Here is a 13,157-nt window from a genome sequence, read left to right as displayed (position 1 = left end):
TCATATTTACCTCTTAGCAATGCACATTACTAATCAAAAAATTTTCATGTAATATATTTACATTAGGCGCAGTTGGTATTGCTATAGCCTCACAGCAAGAAGGTCGCTGGTTCAAGCCTCAGCTGGGTCAGTTGGCGTTTCTGTGTGGAGTTTGCATGTTCTCCCTGCGTTCGCATGGGTTTCCTCCAGGTTCTCCGGTTTTCCCCACAGTCCAAACACATGTGGTACAGGTGAATTGAGTAAGCTAAATTGTCTGCAGTGTATGTGTGTAAATAAGTGTGTATGGGTGTTTTCCAGAGATGGGTTGCAGCTGGAAGGGCATCCGCTGCGTAAAACATATGCTGGATAAGTTGGCGGTTCATTCTGCTGTGGCGACCCAAGAATATTAAAGGGACTAAGCCGAAAAGAAAATGAATGAATGAATGAATGAATATTTACATAAGGAAATGTAGAAATGTTGATTTCAGAAATATTAAATCAGTAGCTTTAACCCATCCAATGTATTTTTAGGTGAACTAAGTGTTAATGAAAAACACAATCAAACGATAAGGAACCACATCTGACCTCACTTTTAGGCTTTTCAGATCCCTCACAGTGAAAGTCTGGCCTGGAACCATGAGTTTGCCGTCCAGATAAACACTGCCATGTTGAGGTGCAGTCTTCAGCTCCACGTGTATTGAGTCCTGCAGTGAGTCCCGGTCAGAGAGATGCATGTGGTCTTCAGTCACCCAGATCTCACCTCCTTCATCCACTACCAGCAGCTTCACTTGCACCTGAACACCACCGCAGACACATCTATATGTAAGTAAAGTATTACTACAGAGTAAAAATATTACTTCGATTACCGTTTTACAGTGTTAGTTCACCCAAAAAAGGAAATTTATACTATTAAAAGACATTTTAGATGAAATCCTGGAGCTCTCTCATCTTCCATAAACAGCAATGGTTCGGAGATGTTCAAAGAAAAGAAACCAAAGCGCTCCATGTAACCTCAGTGGTTGAATTCAGTGGCGTAGCGGACGGGCCCGCAGGGCACGCACCGCGGGGGGGCCCCGCATGATTAGGGGGCCCCGCGTCGTCGCGATTTTCAATAAACTGTTGGGAACAACTGTGGTCGGAACCAAAGTTCACACGTCTGTGTTCTCTGAACACCTCTTAAGCGGTGGACTACTTCATTCTGATTGCTTGCCGCCAATGTTGCCAACTTAGCGACTTTTCAGACACCCCTAGCGACAAATCTAGCGACTTTTTTGTGTGTTATTGGAGATTTTTGTAGACTGTCATTTGTCCATACTGTACCGTCCCTACTCTTCTCAACGAGCTGCGTGTGATGCCGCCGGCCCCTCCCCCGCCTCACAGAACTGACAGGCGGCCCAGTCAGTCCTCGTACAGCAGCCTCTCCCACCTGCAGCCCGAGAGCAGATCACCCCTCTGCGCACCGACGACAAATGATTTAGCACAGGCAGTGTTAAGGTATTTCCCTTGTACAGTCAAACCGATCTACTTCTACTTTATTTTAACAATTTATTTGGATTGTTTATTCTTTTCTTGTTCACAATCACAGATATTTTATTGACAGTTTCTGAACTTGTCTGAGTTTATTACATGTGAGAGATTACTGCACATTCACTAACGTTACACATCTATAATGATATACTGTATTCAAACAGCAATAAATTTAGTTAAATAAACATGCTTGTAGAAAGTGTAGTGCAATTATAAATACCCCTTAAATTAACCATAGGCTGTTAAAAAGAAACAGTAGAACGTGATGACGTCAGTGATATGCAAATTGACGTATGACGTATTCCCCCCCCCTTCATCAGGGAGCCCCGTCAGAGATCCCTGCAGGGGGGCCTCCGCATTTTGCGCTACGCCACTGGTTGAATTGTACTCATACGAAACTCCAAGAACGATTTTGGGTGCCAAAAACTGTATGACTTTCTTCATTAGTGTCATTTGCGCATTCACTACAGACATTATAGGGCTCTATTTAAACAATCTAAGCACTTGCTCTAAAGTGCAGGGGACACTTGTGCAGAGGACATGTCTGAATCCACTTTTGCTATTTTAAAGATTGGGAAAACGGTTTGCACAACCAGCGCATGTTCAAATGGGGTTTCCTTATTCTCTTAATGAGTTACTAGCCCCTTTCACACATACAATTTTCTGGAAAGGTTGTATGTGTGAACAGGTCCTTTTTGAAAATATCGGTAAATTCGTTCTGGCTATTTTCCGGAAAGAGAAGTTGTAACATTACCGGTAATTTGCCGGAATGCTGCGCTGTGTGAATGCAGAAGGAAGATTGCCGTAATAAGCGCGTGCACGTCTAGAACGTGCTGACGTGAGACGTCTGTTTTAGCCAATCACAACAGTCAGACGCATTTACGTCCGCGCGGTTTGTGAGAATAAAAGCCTTTGAATATTTTTCCAGACACATTTAGCTGCTAGAAGTTAGTCAGATCACGTTTATATGTTCATCTTAATGCCAACTGTGTAAATAATCATCGATGAGATGCGTATGATAAGCCGTTGTTTGTTTACCTTCAAGCTTTGCGTGTGCCTGTGAAACAGCCTGTGAGCGCCTGCACACGCACATATTATGAACATCTCGACATGCGAAAGTGATCCTGCGAAAGTTGTTCACAATATTGATCATCCACAGAGTTTGTAATTTAGTCAAATGTTTACAAATACAAGCGCAGCCGTTTAAAGCTCATTTGTGGTGAATGATGTCAGAATTTACCGGTATTTTGGAATGGATGTGTGAATGCTCTTTTCCGGAAAATTTCCGTAACGTCCTCGCCTGTGTGAACAGCGCTTTTTTGAATATACCGGTAAAGTTGTTCCGGAAATTTTCCAGATATTTACCGGTATCACTGTGTGAAAGGGGCTACTGATGTGTTTTGGGTGCATTCAACCAATCAGAGACTCATCTCCCATTCCCTTTGAGAGTAGTTGTAGTCGCGCAATGGCGCATTCACTATTTACATGGCAGATTTTGTGATTAAATAAACTGCATTCTTTACTAGCAAAAAAACAGATCTGCAATTTGCCATTATCACTACTCCTGAAAGGTAAATAAAAAACAAACAGGGTTTGTTGTTGTCGCGCGCGTACTGAAGAGTGGTGTTGTCGCGCGCGTTCTGATCAGCTGTGTTGTCGCGCGCGTACTGTAAAGCGGGGGAGGGGGGTTGAGCGTGCGTACTCAAGATCAGTGTTGTCGTGCGCCTACTGAAGGGCGGGACGGAGGGTGTGTCGCGTCGCGGGGGCACTTTTGATCATTTTGGAAGGGCACTTTCTATCCAAGACTAAAAAGGGCATGTGCACTGCACAGGTTGAGCCCTATGTGTGCACGTGCCTGGAGCCCATGATGTTTGTATCACACTGCTGACTCTAATAGGAATGTCATGCAGCCCGCATTAAACACATTGACCACTTGACGAAAAAAAAAATGTGACTGACGAACAATGTTTATTTGTAGTTTTTTTTTTTGAAGGGTGCACAAAAGTGTTTTTGGAGCTTCATATAATGATTGTTTAACCGCTGAAGTCACACTGAGGCCGTACTCACACTAGGTACAGTTGCCTCGAACCGGGCCAAAGCACGCTTGTCCCCCCTCCCGTCTCCCCTGACGGCCCGCATTCACACCACAAACGGGCTTTGGCACGCTTACGTCATCGATGCTGCACTGTTCAGTGAGAAGCGCTCTCTCACTCAGCAGCACAGTGGTGATTTCTCTAGTTATATCGTTTCAGTCGTTTGATATGCCATCAAATATTTCGTCAAACAGTCCTTAGGGATGCGGGGACACGCTGTCAGATATTTTGCCGAACAGATCCGCCACTTTTGGCGCTCAAACACAATCATAAAGCTCTCGTGCTGCAGGAATGAGGAGGTCTGCTGAAGGCGCGCAGCTGTTGTGAAGTGAGGAGTTTGCGTCTTTAATAAACTACGGCAGTTTGCGTTCACTGAACAGTAAGAATGATTAATAAATCCATATGAAACAGTCCCTTAAAAGTCACGTCTCGCTTTCAGTTTCGGGTTTAGGCGCGTTTTGCACTCACACACAAGCGTACCGCGCTAAAGCCCAAGTGAACCGCGCTCAGGCGCACCTCTTCCAACCGAGCCAGGGCCGGCCAAGTGAACTGTGCTTGAGCCCGATTCAGCGCACTCAAACGATCCGGGAAACGGGCCTGGGCACGGTACGGATGGGATAGTGTGAGTAGGCCCTAATAGGAATGTCATGCAGCCCGCATTAAACACATTGACCACTTGACGAAAAAAAAAATGTGACTGACGAACAAAGTTTATTTATAGTTTTTTTCTTTTGGAGGGTGCACAAAAGTGTTCTTGGAGCTTCATATAATTATTGTTCAACCGCTGAAGTCACACTGAATGTTTTGGTTCCTTTTTAGGACTTTAAGCATCTCCGGAGCATTTCTGTCTATATGGAGGATAAGAGAGCTCTCGAATTTCATCTAAAATATCTTAACTTGTGTTTTGAGGATGAACAAAGGTCTCAGGGAATTGGACCAAAGTGTGGGTGAGTACTTTTTAACTCTTGTAATTAAGGGTTCTTGTACCTCTGGTGCCTGGTTATCCACTGGCAGAACAGTTACGTTAAAGCAGATCCCGGTGGTCGTGCTGCCTTGCTGGTTGGTCACTGACAGGACAAACTGGATGTGCTGAGGGTACGGTCCGATGTCCGGGATGGGGGGCATGTAAGCTACTTTCATGTAGTTGACTGCGTGCTACAGACACATCCAAGAGGATAGTGTACAGCGTCAGTTGCTTCTGGTGAACGTTTTGATTCTTCTAAAGCAGGGGTCACCAAACTTGTTCCTGGAGGGCCGGTGTCCTGCAGATTTTAGCTCCAACCCTAATCAAAAACACCTGAACAAGCTAATTAAGGTTTTACAAGGTATACTTGAAACACCCAGGCAGGTCTGTTGAGGCAAGTTGGAGCTAAAACCTGCAGGGACACCGGCCCTCCAGGACCGAGATTGGTGACCCCTGTTCTAAAGCATAACGTTACAATGCTATGTTTGCAGATACTTCAGAAACATGCCATGTGAACATAATTGTTTATCTGAAAAACAATGCTACAGTTATATTCAATTATATTTATGGTGGAAAACAAAACATATTTCATTTCAGTCTTGAAGGCTGCCTCATTGTATTCAGCCTTGTGACTTTCAGTAGCTGCCTCCGAAATGAGACGCAGATAATGAAAGTTATGGAAATCCACATGAGCTGGTTTTAAATTAGCAACTAATATAATTATCACAAATGTAAACATTAGCTGAGCAGCTCGCTACTGTGTGGGTTGTCAATCTGGCAACCTTCTTGTGCATTGAGTGGTACCCTCTCCAATAGTTTTTGAATTTGGACTGCATTACCTAGTTCAACCACTAGGTGTCCAAACTGCACATTTAAACCCAAACTCAGAGTGTTTACCTGAGTGAAAAGCCTCAGCATCGGTGCGCTTGAGTCTTTGCTAAATTTGGGGATGCTGTCGACCAGAAACAACCTTCCTGCATCAGACCCTCTGCAAATTAAAACAATCAAGTCAAACACGTCAAGTCAAATTCTGCAGGGGACTTTTTAAATTGTCCTGTTGGGAAAACGTGTGTTTTCATGCAAAGTGATTGATTTTATACCCATAGGTGGTGGTGTAGAAAGGTGGGGTGGTGACGGTGTATGTAAGCTCACTATCTGGGGACTCCAAATCTACAAAGTGCAGTTGTTGCTTGGTCAAATAGACAACATCAGTCTCATTGATGACTAAGTGTCTCGATACACCCGGAGCTTCTTGTGGAGGCTGATCAGGCACTGGCTGGATCTGAATCACAATGACCTGAAAAATACATAGTAATAATCTAATTATTAAAGAAAGTTTAAAAAGTCTAGTTTACATCTGATTGACTGCTAGAATACCCCTACTATGGACCCTTTTCACATTTCTGGGTTTCTCAGTAGCAGAATTCAGCATAGATGGGTAAACTTAGGCCGTACTCACACTAGATACAGTTGCCTCGAACCGGGCTAAAGCACACTTGTCCCCCCTCCCGTCTCCCCCGACGGCCCGCACTCACACCACAACCAGGCCTCGGCACGCTTACGTCATCGCTGCTGCGCTGTTCAGTGAGAAGCGCTCTCTCAATCACTCAGCAGCACAGTGGAGATTTCTCTAGTTATATCGTTTCAGTCGTTTGATATGCAGTGACATGCAGTCAAATATTTTGCCAAACAGTCCTTAGGGATGCGGTGACATGCAGTCAAATATTTTGCTGAACAGATCCAACAGTTTTGGCGCTCATAAACAGTCATAAAGCTCTCGTGCTGCAGGAATGAGGAGGTCTGCTGAAGGCGCGCAGCTGTCGGGAAATGAGGAGTTTGCGTCTTTAATAAACTACGGCAGTTTGCGTTCATTGAACAGTAAGAATTATTAATAAATCCATATGAAACAGTCCCTTAAAAGTCACGTCTCGCTTTCAGTTTCGGGCTTTGGTGCGTTTTGCTCTCACACACAAGCGTACCGCGCCAAAGCCCAAGTGTACCGGGCTCAGGTGCACCTCTTCCAACCGGGCCAGAGCCGGCCAAGTGAACCGTGCTTGAGCCCGATTCAGCGCACTTACACTTCTCAAACGATCCAGGAAACGGGCCTGGGCATGGTATGGATGGCATAGTGTGAGTAGGAGCGGCTCCCTTAGAGCGGAGGACCTGGCGTAAGTGTCTGGGCAGAAGAAAGTCTGGGGTTCTCTCCTAAGGCTGCTGCCCCCGCGACCCGGCTCCGGAAAAGCGGATGAATGAATGAAAGTGGTCATTCGGTTTGATAATTTTATGCAAAGATGATATAATACATACATAAATGCATATAAATATACATACTGTATACAGTTGAAGTCAGAATTATTAGCCCCCCTGAATTATTAGCGCCCCTGTTTATTTTTTTCCCCAATTTCTGTTCTGGGAAGATTGTTTCAGCACATTTCTAAGCATAATAGTTTTAATATCTTATTTCTAATAACTGATTTATTTTATCTTTTCCATGATGACAGTAAATAATATTTGATTAGATATTTTTCAAGACACTTCTATACAACTTAAAGTGACATTTAAAGGCTTAACTAGGTTAATTAGGTCAAATAGGCAGGTTAGGGTAATTAGTCAAGTTATTGTATAACGATGGTTTGTTCTGTAGATTATTGAAAAAAAATTAGCTTAAAGGGGCTAATAATTGTGTCCCAAAAATGTTTTTTTTTTTTTTTAAATTAATAACTGCTTTTATTCTAGCCGAAATAAAACAAATAAGACTTTCTCCTGAACAAAAAAATATTATTAGACATACTGTGAAATTTTCATTGCTGTGTTAAAAATAATTTGGGAAATATTAAAAAATAATAATAATTAAAAGGGGGCTAATAATTCTGACTTCAACTGTATATTTAAAAAAAATTTTATTATTAAAAACTTCAAAGGATTTACTATGCTGATGACCGCTAAAGGCGTCATAACAGTCTTGTGAAAAGGGTCCATTAAATACGCTGATGGAGATCCTGCATTGATCACTGAATATTAATGCATTACCTGAGGCTCTGAAAGGTTAGGAGGGTCATGAAAGTCAGACAGCACCACCTCAAAAGAGTCGTCAAACACCTCTCTGCCTGAGTGCCGATAATAGATGATGGAATGGAAAAGGTCTTTCTGAAGAAAACGGTTCACAGGGTATCCTGCAGAATAATGGAAATAATCTGAGTATTGTTTATCACTATTTCATTCATTCATTTTCCTTCGGCTTAGTCTCTGCTTTATCAGAGGTCGCCACAGCTATTTCCAGCATATGTTTTACGTAATGGATGCCCTTCCAGTACAAGCAAACACCCATACATACTCGTTTACACACACACACATACACTACAGCCAATTTAGATCATCCAATTCACCTATAGCAAGTGTTTGAACTGTGGGGGAAACCGGAGTGTTTGAACTGTGGGGGAAACCACGCCAACACAGGGAGAATATGCAAACTCCACACAGAAATGCCAACTGGCCCAGCTGGGACTCAAACCAGTGACCTTCCTGCTGTGATAACCACTGAGTCACTGTAAATAAATCAATACGTACATATATATATAAACTCTAGCTCCTCTGTACACTGTAAAAAATGTTGATGCCTTAATATTTTAGTTTAACAAATTGACTTTTCTATTCATCTTAACTTACATTAACATACAGTATAACACTTAACATATTTTACAGTGCAGTTCGCACCCTGCCGGCACCAACCCCAAGCATTAGAAAAATAGCTGGATGACAATCTCTTTAAGAATTACAGTATGAGTTTCTTAGGCATTAAATTTGTTCATATATATATATTTTTTTAAATTAAATGTAATTTTTTTATTATAATAATTTTTTTATAGTGATTGCTAAAGTGTCCCCAAAAGTGCAACTACACAACCCAATTTTCAACTAAATACTGAAAATGTTTTATACATTTGACAATAGTGTCATTTTGGGGACTCCAAATGCAAAATTTTATTATTTTACACAATTATAAAATGCTATTATTTCTAATATTATTGTTATTGTTGTTGTTGTTATTTATTATTATTGTTATTATTATATTTTATTTTATTATTATTATTATTATTGTTGTTGTTGTTATTATTATTATTACTATTATTATTATCATTACTGTTATTATTATTATTATTATTATTATTACTATTATAATTACTATTATTATTTTTATTGTTGTTGTTATTATTATTATTATTATTATTACTATTATTATTATTATTATTACTATTATTATTATTACTATTATGATTATTATTATTATTATTACTCGGATTGCAGTATTAGTTTTCCCCATGACTGCATTAATAATATAATTTGTTCAGTACTCCAATATTTTGGACAGTACAGAATTTTACTGTATACTCTTCGGTCTGAACTAAAAATGTCTGAGCTCAACCAAATTAAATCATTTTACTCTATACTTTATAACAAACAACAGCAGTCCATTTCTCAATCTATGTGTTTAAAAAATATTGTGTAGCTGAATAACTGTATTTTTACATTTTATTTTCTTTTTCTTTTATCATTTATTATTTTTTCATAAGTCATGTGTTCTGGAGCTCTTAGCCAGGTTACCCTTGTAAATAAGATCTTGAGCTCAATGGGTTTTATATCTGGTTAAATAAGGAAACATAGATACTAATGCACATATATTTGTTTATTGTATATATTATACTGTTATATTTAGGTGGTTAATAAGACTAATAGCTTATGAATAGTATTTACAATTACATTTAGTCATTTAGGAGGTGCTTTTGTCCAAAGCGACTTACAATTGAGGTGGCATTTAGCGATTCAACAAGAAAAGGCAATACACACAAGAAGTGCTGATTATACAAAGAAACTGTTAGTGCTCAGAGAATTAACTGCAACAATTTTTTTTATAGAGAGAAATTAGTGTTTCTACAGGTGGTTTGTCAAGCCCACTCACCTGTGTGAGGCACATTTCATAAATGGACAATGTTTTTTGACATATAGACCGATAGTACGAAGTGTCAAATGTGCTAATCTAGTGCAAGTGTCGGCTAAAGTGTCAGAGAGATGAAAGAGTGTGTTTTCTACAGGTGGTTTATCAAGCCCACTCACCCATATGAGGCACACGCTAAATTGCATAATGATTTGAGTTTGTCCTGTGGGTGTCTTATTTATTGATTTGCTATTGTACTAAACTAATATTTACATCCGACCCTTTTCCTCACCAGTGATCCCAGGACCTGGCATCTTCATGATTTCTCCAGCCTGTGGAGCTCTAGTGACGTTGAACATGATGTAGTCGTCACTGGAGTCCATGTCGCAGGCCTGCAGGATGGATCCTCTCAGCAGAGCCGTCTGGCCTTCAGAAAGCTCCAGCAGCATGTTGGTAATGAGGAACGGCGGACTGTCATCTTTGGGCAGGATGTTGATGGGAAACTTGTGTCTAGTTTGATGTAAGCCGTCGGTGATCCGGAAGACTATATAATCTTTAGTAGTGTCGCTGTCATCATGGTGGTAATGCACGACGCCGCTTTTAATATCGTTCACAGTGAACATGAAGCCTTTTCCACCTAACAAACAGACAAAGTTGAAATCAACATTTTTTGAGTGCAAAGATATGACTAAATTATATTACAGTTTTTCTTAGTTGTTTACACACAATTTTTTGTAGTACAGACACAATTTCTACAACATGTAACTGATGCACCAACGCCCTGAACCAATTCTGCTAAACTACAAGCACAATTCCTGCTTTACACCTAAATTGCAGGTTTAAAACACACTTTTTTCTGAACACTACACACAATTCTCTGCATTTTGCACAATTTTCAAGCTGAAAATCTTTTGTTTTCACAAGGAACACAATGTCATTCACAATTGTAAAGTCAGTTGCTTTACTTTGCATATTAACTCATCACATGAGTAAACACCTTTCACACAGAATTGCAATGTAGAAATCAGAGCTCATCTGGATCATAACTGGTTCACTGCCCAGCCACAATTTTTAGTGGTTTATCTCCATATTCTCCATTCCTCAATCCTATTGAGGAATTGTTTTTCTGCCCGGAGATGGAAAGTGTATGACCGAAATCCACACACCCACGTATACCCCCATAGCAGTTGATGCTTTTCATGGCTGAATTCACCATGCAAGGTGACATTTCCTCCGCTGCTTGGCCAGACCAAACAGAAAAGAGGATGCATTATAGCTGCTTTTTTGTTTTGTTTTGTTTTTTACTGTAACTGTATTCTGTAAATATTTCTGTTGATGGTAAATGTAGATCACGTTATCTGCAACTTTGTGTTGGTTGGGACGAACGCTGTGTACACAGTTTTTGTGGGGAAAATACAGTAAAATGTATTTGGTATTTGTGTGTTTTGTATAAAACAATATTCTGAAATATTTTACAGTGCACTTCTGTAGGCCTATGTACAGTCTGTCTGTAGTAAGTGTAACACTGAACAAAAAAGGCTGACAGTAAGTCATTATGATGAATGGTCAGAGTGTTTTACATTAAGCACATCAGTGTTCAACTGTTCTTATAATTGTCGATTGATGAGATGGCTTGTGTGTGTCATTTCAAAACAAAATACCATTTTGAGAAGAAATTACATCGTTTTGAACATAGAGTTTCATTTTGCAGAAGAATTGAAAAGTTTTGCCCAATGTGTGTGTGTGTTTTGTAATTTGTGTGTAGAGTTCTGACAATATGAGACCTGCTTACAGAAAATGTGTGTAAACAATTGGAAAAAACTGTAAAGCAGGCATGTCGAACTCAGTTCCTGGAGGGCAGCAGTTTAATTCTAACCTTGCTAATTCAAGTTTAGAAGTCAGCAAAATATATAACACTGTTCTAGTGGTTTTTGGATATTTTAATGCAAAAAATGATCCATGTTGTGCTTTTAATATTACTGTATCCGAATTAAAGATAATATAAATCATCTGTATAGAGATTGTATACCTCTAACAGTGAGTCTGCCGTGCTGCAGGCCGTCCACAGTGATGATCTTCACAGCCTTCAGGTTGTCGTTGTCAACAATCTGCAGCTGATCCCATGTGATTGGGCGAGACTGACCTTCCAACAGACTGAGACCTATTAAAGGGATAGTTCATCCAAAAATGAAAATCATAATGATTATCATCATTTAAGCATCCTTTTAATATTCCAAAACCTCATTTTCCTTCAGCTTAGTCTCTGATTTATCAGGGGTTGCCACAGTGGAATGAACAACCAACTATTCCAGCATATGTTTTACACTGCGGATGATCTTTCAGCCACAACAAAGAAATACATTCACACATACACTCATACACTACGGCCAATTTAGTCCAGTTCACCTATAGTGTATATATGTGTGTGACTGTGGGGGGAAACCGGAGCACCCGGAAGAAACCCATGCCAACACAGGGAGAACATGCAAACTCAACAAATGCCAACTGGCCCAGCCGGTACTCGAACTAGTGACCTTCTTGCTGTGAGGCGGCAGTGCTAACCACTGAGCCAACATAATGTAGCCACAAAAATAAGAACAAAAAGTTAAAAAATTACTACACCCAAATTAGTATGTAGGGGAGAAAATCAAAAAAATTAGAAAAATCTTTGAAAAAATTATACAATTGAAATTGAGTAATTTGTCGTTTTTATTTTAATAAATTATTAAATCAAATGCATCATCTGTCCATTCCTAAAGATGTTAGCTGGCCAAACTCTTATGAAGAAAAGTGTTTTGTTAAGATGCACCAAAATATATTGGCCATATTCAGTGAGAAATGGCTAAAAATATTCAATTTATATTAATTATTTATAATTTATAATTTATATTATTATTAAAAGATTCATTAAGGTATGCTCAATACAGACCCATATTCCAGGAGACTCTTGGTGCATTGGTATCCGCTGTCCTGATGGACACGTGAACCGTCACAGGCTGGCTTTTCTCAAAGTAGAAATCATGCACTTCAAACTCCACCTTAGCAGAAAAGAACAATGCATGACTACAAGAGGGAAATAAAAACTTCTGTTTGAAAGGATAGTACACTAAAAAAAGTTAACATAAACATTTTAAAATTAAAATATGAGGTGACTTTTTATCAGTAAAACTTTACAGATTTTTTATCTTAAACCATGTAAGTGTATTATCAGGTGTTATAAGAATTCATTTTGCTATGCCCATATATATGTTTTTGAGGCGTAGTAAGTAGTGCTGTCACCTCAAAGCAAGAAGGTCACTGGTTCAAGCCTCGGCTGGGTCAGTTGGCATTTCTGTGTGGAGTTTGCATGTTCTCCCTGCGTTCGTGAGGGTTTCCTCCGGGTGCTCCGGTTTCCCCAACAGTCCAAACACACGCGGTACAGGTGAATTGGGTAGGCTTAATTGTCCGTAGTGTATGGGCGTGAATGGGTGTGTATGGATGTTTCCCAGAGACGGGTTGCAGCTGGAAGGGCATCTGCTGCGTAAAAGTGTGCTGGATAAGTTGGCGGTTCATCGCGCTGTGGCGACCCCAGATTGATAAAGGAACTAAGCCAAAACGAAAATAAATGAATGAATGAATGAATGAATGAATGAATGAATGAATGAATGAATGAATATGTTTT

At 40.0% G+C, this 13,157-nt stretch overlaps 1 protein-coding gene across 1 annotated transcript in view; it reads right to left on the bottom strand.

Annotated features, from left to right (window-relative positions):
- frem1a (Fras1 related extracellular matrix 1a) overlaps positions 1 to 13,157 on the bottom strand; it is a 69,797-nt gene that overhangs the window by 31,553 nt on the left and 25,087 nt on the right. The window contains 8 exon segments of the mRNA NM_001190308.2: positions 565 to 773; positions 4,587 to 4,754; positions 5,461 to 5,551; positions 5,664 to 5,860; positions 7,594 to 7,736; positions 9,789 to 10,133; positions 11,526 to 11,657; positions 12,426 to 12,534. Coding sequence (NP_001177237.2) covers positions 565 to 773; positions 4,587 to 4,754; positions 5,461 to 5,551; positions 5,664 to 5,860; positions 7,594 to 7,736; positions 9,789 to 10,133; positions 11,526 to 11,657; positions 12,426 to 12,534 — 1,394 coding nt within the window.

This window comes from Danio rerio, chromosome 7 (genome assembly GCF_049306965.1).
Source record: "Danio rerio strain Tuebingen ecotype United States chromosome 7, GRCz12tu, whole genome shotgun sequence".
Classification (NCBI taxonomy): Eukaryota; Metazoa; Chordata; class Actinopteri; order Cypriniformes; family Danionidae; genus Danio; species Danio rerio.
The sequence above is the reverse complement of the archived record's forward strand: the minus strand, read 5'-3'. Positions and strand labels throughout refer to the sequence as shown.